This window comes from Falco cherrug, chromosome 3, assembly GCF_023634085.1.
Source record: "Falco cherrug isolate bFalChe1 chromosome 3, bFalChe1.pri, whole genome shotgun sequence".
Classification (NCBI taxonomy): domain Eukaryota; kingdom Metazoa; phylum Chordata; class Aves; order Falconiformes; family Falconidae; genus Falco; species Falco cherrug.
Window position 1 is genome coordinate 20116405 of NC_073699.1, and position 21390 is coordinate 20137794.

At 46.5% G+C, this 21390-nt stretch overlaps 1 protein-coding gene across 1 annotated transcript in view; it reads left to right on the forward strand.

Moving 5' to 3' along the window:
* Positions 1–350: 350 nt before the first annotated feature.
* Positions 351–21390, forward strand: part of SNTB1 (syntrophin beta 1) — a 116041-nt gene continuing 95001 nt past the window's right edge. Inside the window, exon 1 of the mRNA XM_055705629.1 lies at positions 351–1001. Coding sequence (XP_055561604.1) covers positions 479–1001 — 523 coding nt within the window. The 5' untranslated portion in view covers positions 351–478. The remainder of the gene's footprint in view (positions 1002–21390) is intronic.

Below are 21390 nucleotides of genomic sequence, written 5' to 3' on the forward strand. Positions count from 1 at the left end.
CCGACTACTTCTAATCCGCGTTATAAAAAAGTCTCGGAGAAGCACAAAGTTGCCTTCCCGCTGCACGCCCCCTGCCCGCGGCCCCACCGCCCCCCTGCCGCGGGCACCCGGGCAGCGCAGCCGGGGGCGTCACCGCCGCTCCCCGCGGGGCCCCGCCAGCGCTCGGAGCCCCCCGCCCCGCCGGCTGGCAGGGGGCCACAGCTCGGCGGGGACGTGTCCCTCCGGGGGGGGGTGTGGGGGGTGGGCCGGGACGCCCCCGGCCACGCGCGCGCTCCCCCGCCCCCGGCCACGCGCGCCCGGTCCGGCGGCGGCGGGCGGTGCCGCCAGGTGCGCCCGCCCCGGCGCGGCCCCGGGGGGGCGGCCGCGGCTCCTCGCCCCACCCCGCCGCGCCGGGAGCTCACCGCCCCGCGGCTGAAGTCCGGTACCGCCGCGCCGTGCCGGGGGTGCCGTCACTGGGCGCTTCCAGCATGCTCCTAAGATGGCGGTAGCGGCGGCGGGCGGCGGCGGGGGCGGCCGGGCGCAGCGCAGCGGCTGGCTGGAAGTTTTGGTGCGGGAGCGCTGGCACAAAGTGCTCGCCAACTTGGGCGGCGAGGCGCTGGTGCTGAGCGGCGAGGAGCGCCCCGACGGCGCGGCCCACAACGGCCTGGGCGGCGATGGGGCGGCGTGCCGCGGGGCCGAGGGCGGCGGGGGGGCGGCGGCGGTGCGCACCGCCTTCACCGACCCCCCCGAGCAGGTGCCCGAGGCCGTCTCCAACAAGAAGCGGTGTGTGAAGGTGCTGAAGCAGGAGCTGGGCGGGCTGGGCATCAGCATCAAGGGTGGCAAGGAGAATAAGATGCCCATCCTCATCAGCAAGATCTTCAAGGGGCTGGCGGCCGACCAGACCCAGGCCCTCTACGTGGGCGATGCCATCCTGGCCGTCAACGGCACCGACCTGCGGGATGCCACCCACGACGAGGCGGTGCAGGCGCTCAAGCGGGCCGGCAAGGAGGTGCTGCTGGAAGGTAGGGGCGGGGGCCGGGGGGCAGCCGGGTCGCCGGCACGTCCCGGGGCGGCGGGCTTGGGGGGGCAGGTGGGCTCGGCAGCCGGAGAGACGGCGGAGCCGAGCCGAGGGGGGTGAGGAGGTGCCTCCGTGCGTCTCGGTCCGCTCCTCCGGGCGTCGTTCCAGCAGGGAGAGCTTACACCGCGCCGGGACCCCCGACGGTACGCGTTAAGGTGGCCCCTCCGGCGGGGACAAGCGCGTTACCGGGCAGCCGGGCGGGAAGTTTCCGGCTCCGAAGCAGCCGGCGGAGCCCCCCAGCCCCGGCCGGTAGCGGCGGCGGGTCGGCTCCAGGGTGAGAGCCTGGCCGAGCCCCTCCGGGTGAGGGATCCGCGGGATCTGCCGTCTGCGCGTTTTCGTGGCTTTTCAGCCCAAGAAAGGGGGGGGGAGTTGGGTGCCGGGAGAGGACAGGGTAAGGAGTAAAGCGACCCCCCGGACCGTAAGGGCTTGGGAGACTTTCCCCCAGCCCAGCCATCTGGAAATGCCCGCCACCGCTCTCTCCCCCAGTTCCTTCCACCACCCCACTCCCGACTAGGGATGAGGGAGGCAAAGAGACTTGGACGAAGCTGGCAGTGCCTCCCTGACACGGTAACTGTCCCTGCAAAGCAGTGGCTTTCCTTTCTCGAGGGTGACTGAAACGGTTCTGGAAGGAGTAGCCTCAGCAGCCGAGCCCAGAGTAAGGAGCAGACGTTGGTGTGTGTGGAGGGAGGGTGCCCGCCCCCCGAACAGGACGGGTGTTGGGCAGGGAGCAAGTAGAAGCAGAAGCCAGGTTCCCCAGGACGGTGAGTTCCTGAGAGGTGTTCACAGGTGTTTGATCCTTGTCTTCTTACAAGGGCTAATTTACTTGCTCCACCTGAGAGTATGAACAGCTTCAGAAAGGCCCTTGGCACGGATTTGGTAAAGCGATTAACACACTGGCTGAGAAGTTCATTTACCTGGAGGTCAGTGGCATCTGAGGCATGCTGCTGTGCTGTCATTCCCTGTGCTGTCCGTTGCCTTCCTCCAAGCCATCCGTGCTCCCACCTCCCTGTGCCTGTAGCCCCTTTGCTACCACATGTTTTTTTCACGTGTGTCTTCATGGTGCTCCTTCAGAGAAGCAAAGGAGGTGCTGCTGCTGGTTAGGAGGCACAGCTGAGGGTCACCCCTGAGCAGCCGGCTATGGCAGAAAGTTACAGAAAAAGTTTGAAGGGAAGACAGGAGGAGCAAACATCATCTGCAGTCATGTGTGCTGAGAAACTGGTGTTCTCCACTTGACAGTGAAAACTGTGAAGGAGTTAGTGCCCCATGAGGATTTAAGAAGCTGAGGGCAATTGTGTCTCCCCCCCCCCGCATGCCCAGTGCTGCTCATGGGACCAAAGTGCATAGCGTCCTCAGTTGCTGCAGCTGAACTGTTGATAAAGATACCTGTGAAGTCTTAACAGGAGCTTCTTTTTGAGGTCTGAATTGAGGCTGGTGCATCTGAATTCTGTCCCTGGTTTGTTTTATGCAGTTTAAGGGCTTCCTGGGGTGCAGGCCAGGCAACCGCTGAGCTTTGGTGTGATCCAATGACAGCACATCGTGCTTGCAACGGTCTCCCTCCCTCCTTGTAGTGCCTGCAGTAACCACCTGAACAGGCTGCTGCTGTACCAGTCTTTAAAAAAAAATCCCTCAGTTTTCTTCCCGGTAAGAGTGAAGATGAAGCTGTTTCAGCGTGGACTCAGCACCCTCTTTCTCTCCCCTCCTTTCATCGCAGCTGTTTTCTTGCATTTTCTTTGCTCTGTGAAGGCTGATGTGCCTCAGTGGATGTTTCTGCAATTGAATTTGTAATTTGTAAATCGAGAGTGTATTTCAGTAGTCATCCCTCTTCAGATTTAAAATACTCTGGCACTGAACTTAGTGTTTTGTCCTGCCTTTCTCTGGCTATTTCAGCGGAGTAACCAAAATGAGAGTTGGCCACAGCATTGCCCCAGAGACGCTACTCCCTTCAGCCAGGAACCTCTCTACATGAATGGCTTGTGTGAACACGCAGTATAAAACAGTTCTCTGGGATTCAATGTCTAACTTTGAAACTCTTTCTTTGGTAGTGCAGTCTAAACCGGTCTTTTTACTACTAAAGCAAGAAAAATCCAAAAGTATTTTTTCCCTTTAAAGTATAGGAGGGAGAGCCTTGATTTTCCTTTTCTTCCAGACAATAGGAATTTGCCATTTCCTGACTTCTTAGAGAGTTGTATCACAAAAAAGCAGCCTGTGCTGGGGCAGGCAAGACCCCTGTGCAGCTCCTCTCTAGGATCTTTCTCCAATTGACAGAGCAATGCCAGCATGTGTTCCCAGGGTCAAAAATGTAACATTGACTTTTTCAGGGAGATTCTGAGACTTGCTTGTGACTTCCAGAAAGCCAAATTTGCAAAGGCACGGCAAGGTGTGAAGCACAAGGGGTACATTTCATGGTGCAACAGGGCTCTGGGTATTACCCAACGCGTTGTGCATTCCTCGAAAAGGTCTTACAGTTGAATTTCATAGGGGTTATCAGCAGTGAAGATGTGGTCAGTATGGCTCAACAGACCCACCATCAGAGTGCTGGAGCCTGTCTGTTATATAGTGTCCTTCCTAAAATTGCTTGCTCAGTGAAATGAGGCATTTACTAACTCAGCACTGAACTGTAGTCTCTCCTGCATTCCTGTGTGGGGAGGAAGGGAGCAGAAAATCCCTCCCCAGCCCTCTGCACTGTGTGTGGGCAGCAGGGCTGGCACTGGGGTGGGTGGCAGGAGGAGGAAGGCCTAAGAAAAGGGGAAGGGATGGGGCAATGCTTCGTTTTAACAGTTGCCCCTTTTGCTGCGTTGATCGTTGTCTCCGAGCTGTGGGAATAAGAGATTGCGTGCTGAAGGTTTAGGGGTGGCATGGCTGCCGTAGCTGTGCTGGGGAGGGGGCGTGGGCACAGCTGTAAAGCACACTGGGAGAGGTCCTACTCTAGCAAATTTAATAGCCTTGCAAAGTTGTTCTGTCCTCTCATTTTCCATTGCTGAAGGACACCAGTCTGTTGCAGTCCTCACTTGTGTAGTCCAGCTGCTAAGCTAAAGTATCCGTTCCTTCTTACAAGTCTGATCTGTGGCATTGGCCAGGGTGCCTTGAAATCAGGTCGGATTTGGTAAATGGAAGGGAAATAAGGCAACAGGCGGCATTGCCATAGGAGGAGCTGTAAGGCAAAAGATTCAAGAGGAGAGGGAGGTGATAGTGAAGAAGGACCTGAGCCCTAAGAAATCCTGCTCTCTCCTCATCTGCAGGGATGGACCTCTTCTGCCTGCAGGGTTTAATTTCCTGTGAGCTTTCCGTCACAGCTTGGGCACAGGTGCAGGGGAGCAAAGCAGCCAGTGAGCAGGGGTAGGGGAAGCACTGGTGTTGTGCTTGTCAGCCCTGGGTGGCTTCTCAGGTGTTCAGAACATCAGGACGGAGCTTCTCAACCGCGTTCAGGAGCGCAAATAATTCCCCTATGTGAGAGATGAGACAGCCTCCTGGTACAGTGCTTATTTGAAGGCGTGGAAGGCAGCTAAAATTATCATGACAGCTATTGTTTGTACATATAATTTCCCTGCGGTTCTGTTAAACCGGGTCTTCTTAAATAAGCACTTTGGAAAATCAAGAGCCTCTCTTGTGCCATGTGAAGCACATTACATTCAAGTGACTCTCAAGACACGAAAGGTGTTTGCTTTTATCAGAGCATCCTAGATGAGAGCAGTCCCTCGGCATGCTCTGTAATCAAGCTGGTTGTGCATGTATTCTCTACGTGTTCGGTGAAAAAATGAAAAATTGAGGTAGCCTGTGCTGATGTCAGACAGGGCCCTTCTGCATGATGCTGTATTTGGATGTGGTGAACCCCCCCCCTCCCCACATTAGTATGTTTTTTGCTAGCTGGCTGCAGGATATTTGTTTCAATTGCATCACTTCCTAACTTGTTAAATGTGTGCGGATGAGCTTCTGATGATGGTGGTGGAAGGTACATAGCAGGAAAAGGAGTATCTTCTCAGTGTTGCTAGAGTTTTTAATTGGTTTTGAGCGATTCCCAGTTAAGCTAACACAATTGCAAGGTAGGGCTTACAGCTCCCGTGAGAAGTGGCGCTCGCAGCCTATGTGGGTTTGCAGAAATTTCCCACTGAGAGGCAGCCTCCTGCATTGTGAATTTTAGGGTATGGATGGTAGACTATAGTCCCCTCTTCTCTAGCCCTCTTGAGCATAATCCACAGCTTTAAAGCAATGTGAGAATAAGCATGGTGCAGCCTGTACCATAGTAACATGTATTATTTTCCAAACAATATTCCTGTAAGAGTTGTAAGAATTCTCCCCTTCCTACCCTTTTAAAATTTTCTTTGGGTGAAGCGAAACAATTTTGCTTGTGTGAATTACATGATCAAATAATGTAAAATAGGCAGGGGCTACTTGTTGACTGTATTTTCCTATCTTATCTATGTTTTCATTGTCTTTCAGTAAAGTACTGACAACAGGAGATTTCAGGAGATTTCTGGGGGTTAACAAAATACAATATTTATCCAAGAAAGTGTGTCTCTTACAAGTATAGGGAAAAAATGAGGCACAGGGCACTTAATAAGTGCCTACGTGACATAAATACTTACTACAGTCAGGGCTGTAAATCTCAGTGATTACAAATTGTATGCATAGTTACTCTTTACACTTCTAGTAAATGTAAGGAGGAAACACTTGAACTTTTTTTTTTGGTGCCAGCGAAATATCAGTTAGGGAAATGCTTTATACTTGGAGATTGTAGCATGTTTCATAGCCTGTGTAGCTGCCCTTGGCACACATCAGTTTGAAAGTGAAATTGAAAGGGAAAGGAGCAGGTAATCTTATTCTCAAGAATAGCAGGTCTAAGCAGTCCCTGAGAATCTCGGGTTTGATTGTTTCAGCTGCCTGCAGCTGATGGGGAAGCTTGAGTGGGAACACTTGATGTGTCTTTCATTGATTAGATTAGATTACAAGCTAATTTAGCAGTCCAGACAGCCTGTATCACTTTTCACAGATAAGAATCAGTACATCTTCTTGCAGTAAATCTGGTACAAGTTCTTTTTCTCGGTTACTGTAATGAAAATAAGGCAGTTGTGGGCAACACATTCTTGGATTTATTTGAACCAAGTGCAGGGTGCCCCCTCAGCCCACCCACCTTGGAAATCATATACTAAGTCCTATAGAAGGGACTTAGTACCAGCTCCTTAAGGGCGCTTAGAAGATTAAATGTGTCTAGGGATCTGGGATTCAATTGCACATACAGAGTCTACATGTTAAGTATCATTAGAAAAAAAAAAAGCATTTTTTAAAATCCCAGCAGTAATTCCTTTGTGGAAGATTAAATTGAAAACTTGGTATAACTCTTTGAAGAATCTTTAAACTGTTTGAGTAAAATTGAAAGCTGAAGGCTTTTGCTATGGGGAATGAAACAGTGTTTGTATCTTAATTTTGCTGTGGCAGATGCCTTTTCACTGAAGGCCAGTCCCACCTTCCCAGGAAGGCATTTTTACATGAGTGATGGCCAGCAGCACTGGCCTCCCCCGATCCCTGCCACGGTCAGGAACGCTTGCTGCGTGTCCGTCCCGAGGGAGCTGGTGAGGAGACTCCGTAATTCAAATTAGAGTTGGATTTGGAACAGCCCAATACAGGTACTGATCCCAGTAGGCTAATGGTTTCAGGTATAGGTTTGGAACAATTTAATTTATTTATTTTTTTTTTTTACTTTCTTAATCTTGCTGTTTTCATAACACTTGGTGTGGAGTTTCTCCTGGTAGTAATTTATCTGTAAATTTGACTGTAAGTATAACATCCATTTGCGTGCATTCAGAGTTCATAAGTGTTATTTCCATTCCATTTTTCTAATTTAGATTTCAGATCGTAGGATTATTTTATACTTTATTCTGCAAGATTATGTTGCCATGGCTACTTGTTAGAACTGGTATAGCTACTTAAGGAGAAGGGAAATCAGAGGAAACAGTAGTTCAAGAGAGCAATAGCATATGTAAATGAACAAAATATGATGGGAACAAAGCTGTCCTGGCACTGCATGGGAGACTGGCTTTCCAAATCTGAAAAAAATTCTTCAAGCATCTCAGAAAAATAGTTGGTGAAGAAGGGATGGCAACAGTTTCTAGAACATGCAAAAAGTCTGAACTATATATCATATAGGGTTTGTGAATAGCCTATATAATGCAGTTTTGCTGGCCTTGATGGGGTAGGTGGAGGTGAGTGAGAGTCACCTCTCTTAGCTGCTCCTGACCCCCCACTGGTCTTGCTACAGCAGCTGTAGCTGGTGTGAAGTGAGCTTCACTTGGCTCAGCTGTGCCACCTCTCCAAACCTTAAATGATGTCAGGCAGAGAAAAACGCTGCTGTCAGCATGAGCTGTGTCTGTGCTAAGGGTCTTTGCCAGGACATCTGTACTTTGAGCAGTCAGGGAGAGCATCATACTGTTGTGGTGGATTGGGAAAGAGCTAGGAGCCTGAATAGTAGGAATAAGTAGTCTGTTTTGGCAGGGGGACAAAGGTCGTTAATGGTAGAGATGGGAAGGTACATCAGGGGAGTGGCAGCATTTGTACATGCCTTGAGGAGCATCACTGCAAGGAGGGGGTTAGAAGATGTTTGAGGTAAGGCATGGCTAATTTGGGCTAGAGAAGTGTGTGAGAAACTACAAGGTATGTAGAAAGTGTGGAGTGCTACGTGTTGGAGAGTGTGTTACGAGCCTCCTTTGTGCTCTTAAATAAATGGCTGTCAGCTGCTATTTTGCAGGACCGAGAAAGCTGTTCTGTGAGGCTTGGTCTCCGTGCTTCAAAAGATGGTTAATGGCCTTGCCTTCTGTGCCTTGCACTTCTGGAAGAGAGAGGATTCCTTGAAATTACGGCTCCCAGCAGCTTGCAACCTCTCAGTCCAGCAACACTGAATAATGAACGAGGATGCGAGAGTTTTTTACCTAACTCTGCTTGCAGGAGAAGTTGGGAAAAGACAAAATTGGTTAGTCCATTGTCTGCTTAGCTTTCAAAACATACTTTTCTCCAGAATGTAATTTAACAGACTTGCTTACAAAAGGTTTAATCAACTGTGACTAGTCCTTCAGATTGCTTTACCGCTAGGTAGGTATTGCCTTGCTGTTGGGTTAAGTTTGTTCCTTCACGTAAATTAAATTAAGGGACATAATTTCTGCATAACTTTTTGGCAGAGTTGAATTTCCGGCTGCTGCTACTGTACATTTCTGTTACGGTCTGGCTTTAATTTTGTCTGTCTTGAACTTGAACTGCTGAACTCGTTACAGCTTTCACTGCGCATACACTAAGGGCACGACAGGGTAGGTCACTGCCAAAGCAACACATCTGTATTGTAGCCATTGAATAAAATGGAGTTCTTAATTGTAAGGAAATGAGCCAGAACAGTAGATGTGGAGAAACTATCTCTGATTAGAAATGATTAACATACAGCACACTCCTTCTAAAAATGTTGTGCAGCTTTTTGCTGAACTGTTGGAAGTTATGCTAGTTGGCACAGCTCTAAAAGTCATCAGAACTAAGGCTGTGGCTGGGTTTATTCCTCATGGCTCAGGGATGTTTCCGTCTAAAGATGATAATGTATTTGAGCAGTGAGTCTGCTTCAGGCACCACACAGGTGAGTAACTTGTGTGTGTGTGCGCATCTGTGTGAATAGCTTCTGTTCACTTTAATAGCATGCTAAAAAATGGTAAATTCCTGGTATGGGTATCTGAGAAACAGGATCCTTTTTCCCAAGTATCCAAAAGTTAGAGACATAATATAAAAATAAAATTTTAAAACTTTTTTTTTTTTTATAAAAGGACTGTATCAGAATATGAATTCCCTTTGGCAAAGGAGGCACTAAACTGATTTGCTTCAACAGATAACGTGACCTCATGGGACTATTTATCAGCCTTGTGCACTTTCAGGGAAATGGGACCATTAGTTAAGCTTTATGTTCATTTGCCATAGGCATCTTCTGCTGGTGCAATACCTGTTTTGGCTTTTAACATAATCAAGTAGTTATGAGGGAGTATTGAAAGCTATACCGTGGAAATAACGTACCTCCACTCTTGTCTGAGTTATTTCAATAATAGCTGTTTTCAGGATGATTTACTATCCTGACACCTGTGTTTTAACTGCCATTGGCTCGGATTCTACAAGTGGAGCAAGAGGCAGCTGTGAGAAGATGAAGATGCTGGAGAGGTTTACTGTTATCCAGCATGTAGCTTAGGAAGCTGCTGTAAACTAATAGTTTTACCTCGGGCAGCGAGAGTTTATCTGTTTATCCTGGAGTTTGGGCTTTAATCACTGTGAAGCAGCCTGGAAGGATGGAGCTGGTAGGGGGGCTGGCAGGACAGCAGTGGCAGATGTGATTTCCCTCGTAGCAGGCAGCTTCCGGTTGGTCTTACTCTTGTCAGGCAGGAGCCAGCAGGATCCTTCTCTTGCTGACATGAAGCCAAAGGAGGGATTTAATTACTGGATGTTCAGGAATATTTTCCAGGAATGAGGTGAGCAGGATTTACCTTCAGTACTTGCTGCTTGAATTGTTTGTGTGTGGCTTTTTTTTTTTTTTTTTGGTTGATTTGGGGGATTTTTTGTTTTGTTTTGTGGGATTATTTTTTAGGTTTGGTTTGCTTTGTGGGTTTTTTGTTTGCTTTTTTTTTTCCGTGTTGGGTATGCTGTGGACAGAAAAATGGCTTCCAAATTACCGTTGTTTCCCAAAGAGCACATGATTCTTGGTAACTCTCCGCCCCTTTTGACTTATTTGTCCTGTCTCATGCAGTGACAGATTTTCCTGGTACCCAGCCTCCTCCATCAGCGATATGTGGCTAGGATGGAGGGGTGTCTCTAGAGAACCAGCAGGGTTACCTACTATATAAATATGTACCTAGGCACAGAGACACACACCATAAGGTGTATTTATATGCATACTTCTGTAATGAACAACACCATCAACAGGCTTCCCTTGTTTGAGGCTTGACCTTCAAATGTGCTTGAAGACAACACGGTTGCTACCAGCTTTACGCTGCTGGGGTTTTGCCAGGTCTGGAGGGGCTGAGCTAGTCCCTGTGTTACCCATCAGGTCTCTGCTGTGAGGGCAGCATGGTGGGCTGTCCTGGCTGTATGGAGGGGCTTTACGTATCACACCTCTGTGAAGCCTCTTCCAGAGCTGGGGATGTCACTGATTGTGAGCTCCGTCGAATAAAGTCAGGAAGATGTGCTTACTGCAAGAGAAGGGAGCAAGCTTCAAGCTGGAATGACTTGGATGATGACAGCAGGCTCTTGGTGAAGAGCTCCAGGTGTTATTAATGTGCTTTGCCTGAATTAAACCCATCTAGATTTCAGAAGCTTGGCTAAATGGCTGGTCCAAGGGTTAACATAGCACAAATTCTCCAAACAGCTGAGGAAGTCCTGACCACAGTGGTGGGGACAGACACAAGCAACACTTAAACCTGCGGACAAACCTCAAGGTGCTGCAGATGCCACAGCTAATCTGCTTGAAGCCATTGTTGCTTTTGAGGCTTTTGCTGGCGCCGTCTTTAGGGACAGCGATTGAGTTGCAGGCTGATGCTGGTATATTTGTAGACATGGCTCTTGTCTAGCCCTGAGGGGGAAATCTGTATTCTTTTAAAAATTTAAAATTTAAATTTTAAAAGAGAAAAGAACCTCATAGTAACTTCAGTTGTCTTCATGTTTGTGGAACACTGGAGAAATGTCTGACCAAAAAGGCAATAAAAGAAAACATTTTAACTCTGGAAGAATGCAAGTTAAAGAAACTAGGTTTAAGAAGTTCCTAGTCCATTCAGCGAACAGCTATCTGTATAAATAAGCAGACGTAAGTGATGTACGAGGGCAGGTCATAAAGAAAACATTGCAGTAACAAACGAGTGGATTTTCCACTTAACACGTTAAAATCAACCTGAAAGGCTCCGTTAAGGAAAGCCATAAATTGCAGTTCTAAGAGATAGCATATAAAATATCCCTGAAACTCAAAATGATCCTATGTCAGTTTTATCTTTTCCTTTCACTGTGTTATATCTATTTTAATAAACATGTGGGATAGACTATCAAAAGAGCAGCACTTTGTCTGTGAAGCCTTGAGGAAATAAATAGTGAGTTGGGCATATTGTAAACCTCACCCAATAAAAATAAACTTAAATTGACTCTGGTCTTTGCCTGTGTAAGGACTGCTATGCTAGGACCATTCTGTGTTGATATGCTAGGCATACCTTGAAATGTTAGTATTTAACGCTTGAGCTTTCTTTCAAATCCTTGCAGAGCTTTTTGTCCACGTGCATAAATGGTCTTAAGACCTTAGAAAGGTTTCAAGGTTCACACTCTTAATAAAATATTGAGAATAAATACCTTTGGGGTTTTGAGGAAGGAAAGGAAGGGTTGACCTGAAAACATACAAGTTTCTGTGGAAATCTTTACGATGTTTTAATTTTGAAATGGCATTTTATATTTAAAAAGAAAGCCATTTGCTTTCAAAAGGCTAATTTGAACTTGCTTTTTTTCTAAGTAGGATTTTCTGTATGGAATAGCAGAGAATTGCCCAATGTACCTTCTTCTCGTGGAAAATCTTTGCAATTGTGCCACATTTATCAACAGGCAATTTTCATGGCCGGAAAGTTTTGACCAACTCAATGCAGTAGTTTTTTTCCTCACTTTCTTAAAATGTGTAATTAATTTTTATAATTTAAGGTATTTATTCTGTTCTTTGGAAACTTTACGCATGCTGTTCTCCTTAATCACTTTGTTCTGTTATTTTTCTATCAATATGCATGTTGTGCAAAGTGGATAAGGATGTATATTTGGTACGAGCCAAGACAGATATGCTTCCAGTGGAGAAGTCACAAGTGAAATATTACATGAATTCCTGTAAGAAACTTACATTTGATCTTTTCAGTTAGTCATAGTTCTGGGGCTATGCTTCGTTGTTTCAATGAAGCTCTTATTAGAAGTCTTGATTTCAGAGGGAAATGAGGAAGAAACTTCTTGAGTCTCTAAAGCTTGCCTAAAATAGCTCTTCTAAGTGTAATTTTAATACCTCCTCAATGCAGCTGTAAATTAAATTGGGCCACTACCTTTTTAGGTCTTGCTGTGTTGAAGACTTTGTGTAGAATTGTATGCATATGAAGGAATCAAGAAATGTTCATGAAACCATGAAGGGTGGGAAATTATTTCTGTGGGGGACTATACAATGAATTATTTTGTTTTTTATTTTCCTTTTGCTTTCTGTTCACTATTGTGTTGGCTGATGTTGGTTTAAATGTCACTGTTTAATTCCAGAGCTGACCTAGCCCTGGTGTTGACACCGCTATAAACATCTATCAGCGATTCTGTCATGGGCACAAGGTACAGGTGGGTAAACACATATAGCATATGCCATGAGCTTGCATGTGTTTTGTACATGCATTTGCTCATATCCAAGACAGAATTTGTTTGTTGTCAGTGCTGTATAGATTAAGTTAATTGTTCTATGAAAATGGAAATAAATAGAATCTTGATAATACCTGCTCTGAAGGAGTTTCTGGGTTGGTTCATTTGCTGGAGTGCTTTGCAGGAGGCTGCACCTGCAATTTTGTTTTTTCTTAGGGTCAGTGTTCTCCACCCAGACCCGACTGTCTGTGTCTGGTTGTCTGCAGCCAAGCCTCCAGCGATGAGTGGGTGATAGCCAGGCTAGTGGGGACAACCTTCCATCTGCTAGAGAGTGCCAAGAAAGGGGAGTGACTGTGGAACAGAAGGTAGGAGAGCAAAAGCCACCTCCTCTTTGAGTTGGCATGTGCTTTCCCATTGATTTCCATGGGATTAGGGTATTTTTTAGCAAGCAATATTGACGTAAATCTCTGATGGGGGAAAAAGAGGTGTCTCTGATACCTACTGCATTCATTCTCCTTTAAAATAATACGGACAGTTCTTTGGTCCTTCCTGGGTGACTCACTTCGCTGGCTTCCTGCATGGCTGAACAAACCCGCTCGCAAGCTTTTCAGTTGAGCCTCTCTGTTAACATGCTGCTTTACTGTGCTTAGCAAACCTGACTCAGTACTCCCCCTCTGCAACCCTTTTGACTTGTCCCTCCTCCCTTTCCGCTGCCCCAAAGACCTTGTAAAAGCAGCATTGTAAAATAGATGCGGCAGGAGTTCAGTCTCTGAGTTCAGTCATTTTGTGCAATAATAATTGTTTAAACAATTGTTCTTTCTTAATCTACTTTTCTGTGCTAATCACCAAGGTTGAATAATTTGGCGCAGTCGGATCTGTGCCTAAGCTGTGGGTCCTTGTCTCAATCAAAACGTTACTTCTGAAACCTCCACAGTTACTTTCAAACTCCAGGGTGACAGAGACCGTATCACCAGCTTTCCAAAGGGTGTTTCAGGTTTTCTTTCTCGTTCAGAGCTAAGCTCTGACCTCTGCAACGTGTTTTTTAGACACACTAAAAATAAAGTTAAACTGGAGCAGGAAGCAGTCATTGTTTTTGGAGACAACAAAAATGTAGTTGCAGGTGAAGGCTGGTTTGTAGAGCTGTGTTTTCTCCAAAAAGCTGCACCCAGCAGAAATTTGACGGCTTTCCTGTTGAACGGGAGTTTTTTAAGTGCCCTCCTGCCCTCTCTATAGCACTGCCAATGCACACATGGTTCTCCTGGACAAACTAGTTTGCTACTACCTTGGTGCCATTGCAGTCTGTAACGCCAGACTGTGACAGTCACCAGAGATATTCTGGGTTTGCAGAGTACACCAGGCCCAAAGTCTCTGCGTGTCTTGCCTCTGACCCAATGATACAATGCTCCTCTTGCCCCCACGCCAACCCCCCTTGTTTTTTCTGGATGTCATTAACCTCCTTTCTTGCCTCTTACTGCATCATTTAGGGTGGGAGGCAGCATCAGAAAAAGTTTGATGTTTATCAGCCTGATTATGCAGGAAAACCTGCAGTTGTAGCTGAACAAGTTAACTGCATAATCAAAACGTTTGCTTGCAGACTTTATCCCGGCTGGCTGCTTTGTGTGTCTGAAGGCTGGCAGAGCCCCGCTGGGGATCAGCGCTGTGTCAGGGCAGGCTCCATCAGCTGCTGATGGCCACCTGGCAAACAGCCAGACCTGATGGTTTTCTTTATCTCTGAAGAGGTGCTAAGTTGCAACCACAGTTCAAGAGTGATTGAAAAGTGACAGAATTGGTATCGTCACAAGACTGTACATAAACTGTAAGTCTGCTGTGTTTCGTGTCTGAGGTCTTGGGGGAATTTGGGTTAGCTCGGGAGCCCTGAGGTCTCCAGACCTGGAATGCAACCCAATTACCTTGTGGTTTCTTTCCTTTTAAATATAGGCATCGTTAGAATGTATAGTGAGCTGAAATTAACCCCTGGTTTTAAACTTGTAATCATAGGTTTGGAAGAGTGTTGCAAAGAAAGCTCTTACAGTATTACATGAAGAGTAGCCAGTTAAGAGCATAATAACAGATTCAGGAAAGTCGGGTGAGACACAGCTCTGCAGTAATAACTCCATGCTTTTTGAACGTTATTCCCTTGATAAATGCTAGGAAAAAAGGGTAATGTGAGTCTGATTCAACAGGCACTTCAGCTGCAGTGCCCCTGGCATCAGCTCCTCAGGGGTTGAGTTCTGGCAGAAGGACCCCCATGGTGCTGCCTGAGCCCTCTGAACAGTCCTGCTGAAGGACACTGTGTATGACACAGTGGCCAAGGAGGACGGAGAAAAGAAGGCCTGTTCATCTCAGCTTGCTCCAGGGGGACGTTTGCTTCTGCCCCAGGACCACCTGCTACCATGTTCCTGTTTAGTATGGGAGGTGATGGAGGGGACTGAGCTGTGAGGGGCACTGGCAGCCCCTCTCAGACCAGCCGTCCTCACGGCTGCCTCACGCTGGAGGATCCACGACTTCTATGCACAGGTACTCCTTGAAAGTGCTTGTAAAGCAAAAGTAGGTCACACCGTCTCTTCAGCCTTTAAATAAATACTGTGAAATAACAACATGTGAAAATAGATGAAAATACTCCTCTTTGCAGGCTGAAGTGGGGTGGGCAGGCAGCAAGGGCAGGCAGAACGTCCTATCCATCTCTCCGCAGCGTGTGTATAGGCTGAAGTTTAGCATGTATAGGCTCCTCTCGCTGTGCCCTGATCCTATAACTGCATAGATGAGGATGACCTTTGTGTACGTAACATGTCTTAATTGATTTCATTGAAGCTAAGTTTGGGTAAGACTGTGCAAGACGAAGACACGTGGTTTTGTTTTTCCTCTCCTGTGGGCATACAAGTGCTGATTGCACTATATAAAGCTGCTTGCTCTTGAGTCTGTCGCCATTCAAGGTGAGGAGAAAAAGGGTTTGTGTTTTTATTATCATTCCTCCCTCCCAACCTGTGCTGCACCAAAACAAACAAGCAAACAGTAGCGATTGCCAAGGAGGGAAGAACCATTTTGCAGATTGTAGCTTTTTCCGCTGGACAAATGTAGCCACATTTAACTTGTTTTTAAATGTTGACTATACAAATTAAACTCCCAGTTTACACAGTTGAGATTTTCATGGGCACTCCACACAAGAATTCTCAAAGTGCAGCATTTTGAAATGATGACTTTTGCTAGGAACAGTCTTTGGGGAAATGGGACAGTGCTTGTGTTTTTACCCTTCCCCCTTCGACGCCAGCCTGTGTCAGGCCAGTGATGGGAGCCAAGTGGGAGAACTGTGGCCAGTTCTGAACAGATCGGCCTTTGTATCCCCAGCACAAACATCCCTCTTCTTTCCGAGGGAACGGGCAAAACGGGTTCTGACCCAGCACGACCGGCTGTTTGCGGCTTGTCTGTCAGCAGGAGAGAGACAAGTGCCTCCTCTGTGTCCTGTTAAAACGCTGCTGCAGAGCGAACTGTTGAGCAGGCAGTTAAACAGTTTGGATCTTTGTAATTCAAAGGTTAACATGGGCCACAAGGTATTTCGTCTGTGTCACAAGACTGCCCAAGTCACTCTGCAGAGGTTTTCTCCTCTGGTTAGAGGCTCACAGCTGCTTCGCTGCCCAGGAGCATAGCATGGAGCCATGCAGAAGCACCAGTGCCCAGCAAAGCTGCTGCTGGTTATTTCTTTTCTTGGCAGCTTAAGTCTTCAAGTGTTTAGTGGGAATACTTTTTGTGGGAGCAAGTTAGCAATGACAAAAGCCAGTAATAAACCTCTGTCATTGCTTGTTACTTTGGAAGATGTGCCCTTGTGAAATTTAGGAGGAGAGCTGGAGTTGATGTAAAGAGTCTAATACTGCCCTTTTCATTTGTATAATATAAACACTGACGCTATTCAGGTGCTTGGTATTTTTACTGGTCCTGAGTAAACTCTGTTCAACTGAAGTTACTTCCCAGGGCCCAAGAGCTATTCACATTTTTCCTGAGCATGGTGTAGATTGGAGCACTTCTTGCAGTAGCAAGGTGGGATGTCTGAGACTGTGGTTTCAGGCTTTGCCGTGTTGTTGGTATGGCTCCTTTGGCTTTATCTCAATTACCCATCAGAGGAAGAGGAGGAAGACACTTAAAAGCTGTTTCTATCCAGAGCACTGCTCAACTGCTGCATCAGCTGAGATTCCCACTGTCTGTCCTCACAGCTCAGCCTGGCACATTGTAAGCTGCTGAGGTTATTCAGGCTGATCCTATCTGTAGCAAAGTGCTTTGATCACCAGGGCCAATGCTTTTCACACCCTACCAGCTGTGTAGCGAATGTGGTCTGATTTCTGTGTTTTCTAGTTGTGCCCCAGATCATTATGCCTCAGTTAATGGCATGGAACCAGGCTTGGGTCATGGGCAGCTGTGAAGCCGGAGCCTACAGGAGATCCGTACATCACCTTCAAATGTTCTGTCTGTATTTGCAGTAGTGGTGATGGACTGTGTGAGGTGGGCCCGGTGGCTGGCTGCCACGGTAGGCAGTGTTATTAATGTCTAGCAACACTGATTAGAAATCGAATGCTACAGGATCTTTGTGCTGGAGACAATGCCTATGCTTTGTTCCTCTGGCTCACTTGTTAGACTGATCCTTCTCTGCTGCTCTGTGGTTGCGGGCTGGGCAGGGCTTCAGCAAATAAAGCCAAGCGGAACATGCCTTTTCAGGTCTGATTAGCTGGCATGCTCCCTTCTGAGTTGTGGGTTTTGATGTTTGTGCTGTAGAGGTCACAACAGAGGGGAAGTGTGATCGTGGTGCCTTGGTGTGTGGGGTCCTGGCATGGTCTTCCCTCTGGGGCAGGGGAGCACTGAGCCAGCACAGCACTAGAGTGGATTGCGGCTGGGATGCTGTCGTCACCCACTGATGTTTATTATATGCCATGGGGCAGGAGGGAAAATTCTTCGCTGATACCATCCCCATACCACATCTGCCAGAGAAATCTGTCTCCTTGGTAGTTTCAGACCTTGCTGGGCTTCCTGGCAGCATCCGTCAGCCAGACCGCAGCCCAGGCTTCTAGGTAGACTTTAATTTGCTATCAAGAACGATCATATTAATGGCTTAATTTTATTTTTTAGCAGCTATGAAACAGATTTTATGTGAATGAAAGTGCATTGTTTGAGCACTCGGAGAGTGCAGAAGAGAGCCCTTTACCTCCTAAATTTTTTACGTTCTTGAGTAATTGTGAGATATGCTAACAGGGAATGTGTTTTAACAAGGATGCAGAGCTAGAGGCCACGTGAAATGAAATTTCAACCTGTGCTTCTGTCAAGCTGTAAAAAGGCATTTGACTTTGTTTTGAGGGTTAATGTATGGGATGCAGTCTTTGCTCTTAAAGGAACATTATCTAATTGGTTTGGGCTTTTGGTTGAAAGGATAAATCATTCTCACCTTTCCTCTGTTTTTTATTATTATTTTTATTTGTAAAATGGACTTGCTTGTATCTTTGAGTGCTTCCTCTTGCTGGCTTTACACTGTGTCTTTTTACTGATTGTGTAGAGACCTTTGCTGTCCCCAAAATCTCAGTTTCTAATTCTGAGCGTTAGAAGGTAATAGGCAGAGAAAGGTGCTTGTGATTTTGTTTTCCCCTTTTTTACGGTTGTTCAGACCTTTAGAGGGGATTCCTCTTATGTTTGGCATTTAGGCTACACTGAGCATCCCTGCTCTCAGGATGGGCAGCAGAGAGAGAAACACGCTGAGTGGTCCTTGGGAGATGCTGCTCTCCCTCCTCGCTACAGGGGTACTAGCTTGGGTTCCAGTTATACCTATTAGGTGATTAAAGTTATGTGACATAGATCCCTCTCTTACAGCTTTTTTCTTTGTAACCCAAGGACAGTTCTTTATTTCTCAATTCTCACTCATTTACATGGTTCTCCAGAACTGGGATTTTGAGGGAAGCAGTATTTGTGCAGAGCAGGATACAATCTGAAGAGCAGAAAGTGCTACATAGCGTTGTTGTATTGCAAATAATAAGCTATTTGAGAGTGTTGGCGTGTAATTGTGTTGTATGTTTGCCTTGACAAGAAACTTGCATAAGAAAAGCCCATCCCTGTGCTGCAGTGCACCTTTTTGTGGTTGCACTGATTTAACCATGTGCAATGCCACACCAGAAGCAGGTTTGTGTTTGTTGTTTGTTTGTTTTTTTTTTTAATTACATGGGCTATAGGTATGCTCTAGAAAAAAGATGTCATCTCTAATGCTTGTTTTTTGGGTGATGGAGTTTACAGGGCAGGCTTGAAAGTGGTTGTGCTGGCAGAAGGGAGCTGTGGACTCCAGCATGAGGCAGGAGAAGCGCTGAGGCTGGAGAAGGAGCCCAGTGAGGTAATTTTGTTGCTGAAGCCAATGTGTTGTGAAAGTGCAGCCTGAGCTGAGCGGGACTTTCCTGCCCTTCTCCTGGCCTCGGCAGCTCCTTCCTGCTCCTCTACGCAAGCTCTGACAGCTTCTCTGCTGTGGCCATGCTGCATGTTGGGGTGCTCCAGGTCCCCAAATCAACTACCTGGGTGGCAGCAAGGTCAGGGGAAGCTTGACTTGTTAAGAGGTCCCATTTGGGGACAGCTCATATTTAAGATCCATGTGAAGCTGTTGTGAAACTGTGTGCGATCGTGCTGAGGCTTGTTTTGTTATTGTCAGCGTGCAATGGATGAGGTCTGGTCCTGGTGAAACCAGCTTCAAACACTTGAGTGATGGAGCAGGGCCAGGATCTCTTAGTGTTGCAAATTGTGCCACAGTTGAGAGAAAAAACCCCTCTCTCTCTTTCCCAAAAAAAAAAAAAAAAAAAAAGCGCTAGACTTCTCTGTGACAATCTTGAATTTTTGGTGTTAATTGTCACCTACAAGTTAGTGTGTTTCTTAGCTGCTTTGTAGTCTGCATATCCCATCTTTTATATAACCTTGTGTTGCTGCTTAAGGGATTGATATAAATCTTTCATACAGGCTGTCTCCTGGATTGTGTGTGGGAGTGGGAAATTCTGCAGTAGTTAAAAGGACCTGTCCTGAACAAAGGCTGGGTTGATTTGATAGCAAGAGTGATGATCCTAGAGTTGAAGTGAGGAGCAAGAGCCAGAAAATTAGACAGCCCCCCTACTTCCAATGGGCGAGAAGAGGGGCAGCCAAGTCTTGTGGTGCCCAGGAGCAAAGCACAGACTCAACTGAGACTCTGGAGTTGTGCATGTTTAAGTGTTGATTCGGATTAAGACAGGATGGGAGACTGAAGTGCAGCAGCTTTACTTGTATACACCTTGCTTAAGGAAAAATACATCTTATTCATGAATGGGTTTATGTACATGTAATCCCTTAGTTTCATGCTCTTACTAGCCTTGCATAGACATGTCTTAAAAGCTTCAAATTCACTATGTTCCTGGGCATGCTAAATTTGGTCCATACTGTGCAGCTGGTCACACTCGAAGTGTAGGAATTTTGTGATTTTTTTTTTTTAGTGCTTGCATGGGTCTCAGATGTAGATGACTTGTTCTGTGCTAAACCAAGCCACACTGTATTTACTGTGCCTTCAGGACGTTTAATTATATTGACTTTCCTACCCATTTCACAGAGCTTATAGTTGTTTGAGTTGCTTTGAGCTCTGCAACCTTTCCAAATGCTCTAGTTTATTTATGTAAGATTTTTTTAGTATATTACTTCCGTCTGTGTTCAGTCCTTGTCCTATTAGTAACCACTTTGATTTAAGTTGCTGCTTGTCACTTCTTTTGTTTATGACTTCTTCCTTCTGAGTCTTGGTGACTCCAACCTAAGCGTGCTTGTTCTTTGCACCTCCACCAGTATTTTGCTCCATGGCATGCTCTTCCAACATATTAATTAGTATGGCAATGCTACTCAGAATACCAGGTGTTTGAATGCTTGAAGCCTTCCTTTCTTGGAAAAAAAAAATATTTAAAACAAAAAATTCACAAAGCATCCCCAGAATTGTAAGAAGATTATCTTCATTAGCTAAATTAGAAAATTATGAAGTGTTGCAAAGATATGAGAAAAAAAGAATGAAACAGCAAAAAATTTGGATTAGCAGGCTCTGAAAGCATCTTGGGAACTTGACTCACTGCTCTGATTGTGCAAAGGGGTAGTGACTCTTAGGTTTGGTTGCAAGACTGACTGCCTCATGCCTGCAGGATGGTTTTGCATTTTCTTGTTCAGGAGTTACAGCTTCTTACTATGAGGGTGCTTTCCAGGTTCTCACACCGGCTCTTCCAGGAGATTGAGTACTGCGGTGTGGAAATGCAATTTTGCATGATCTAGAGACTTTAGTGGGCTCTGTTAATCTGGGCTGAGTTAATGCACATTGGAGAACTTGGGGTGTGGTTGATAACACTTAAAACTTTTCTAAAAGGTTGCTGCTGTGGCACTGACCTCCTTCCACCCCCAGCTGTGTGTTCCTGACTCTTCTTTGTGCAGCTCAGGCATTTATCGGAGTTTCTGGGGGTCTGGTTCAGAGAACTAAACCAGCAATAAATGGGAGCTGTTGCGCTGGCCATGCAGCCCTGAACTGTCCCTTAGGTGAATGCTGGTGTTTTTGTGATCAGGCAGAGAGTTGGTTCACCCAGCTAAACATGAGGTGTCTGTTTTCCTGTTGTTTCATCAACAGGGTGAAAAGGATTCCCTACTTGAGCATCTCTTCTCAACCCTTTGCTGGCTCTGACCCCGCTTGCTTTGTGGTCAGAGCTAGTGAATGGCATCTCATGGTGTCCCTTGGGCTTGGGCCAGTTCTCATGATCCCTTTTACAGTTTCTCGCCCAATATAGTGCCCCCAGCGCTGCAGAGGGGATGGCAAACAGTAATTCATGGATAGGACTGAGAAGCTGGCCTGGCACTTGTAAACCTGCTAGAGAAATCATGATTACACGCTAACCAGTTTTAGCCTGCAGCTGGAAACTATGGTCTGTGAGCAGCCACTGAACCCATTGCTTTCAGTGGCAGCAGCCTTCTTCATGTGCTAA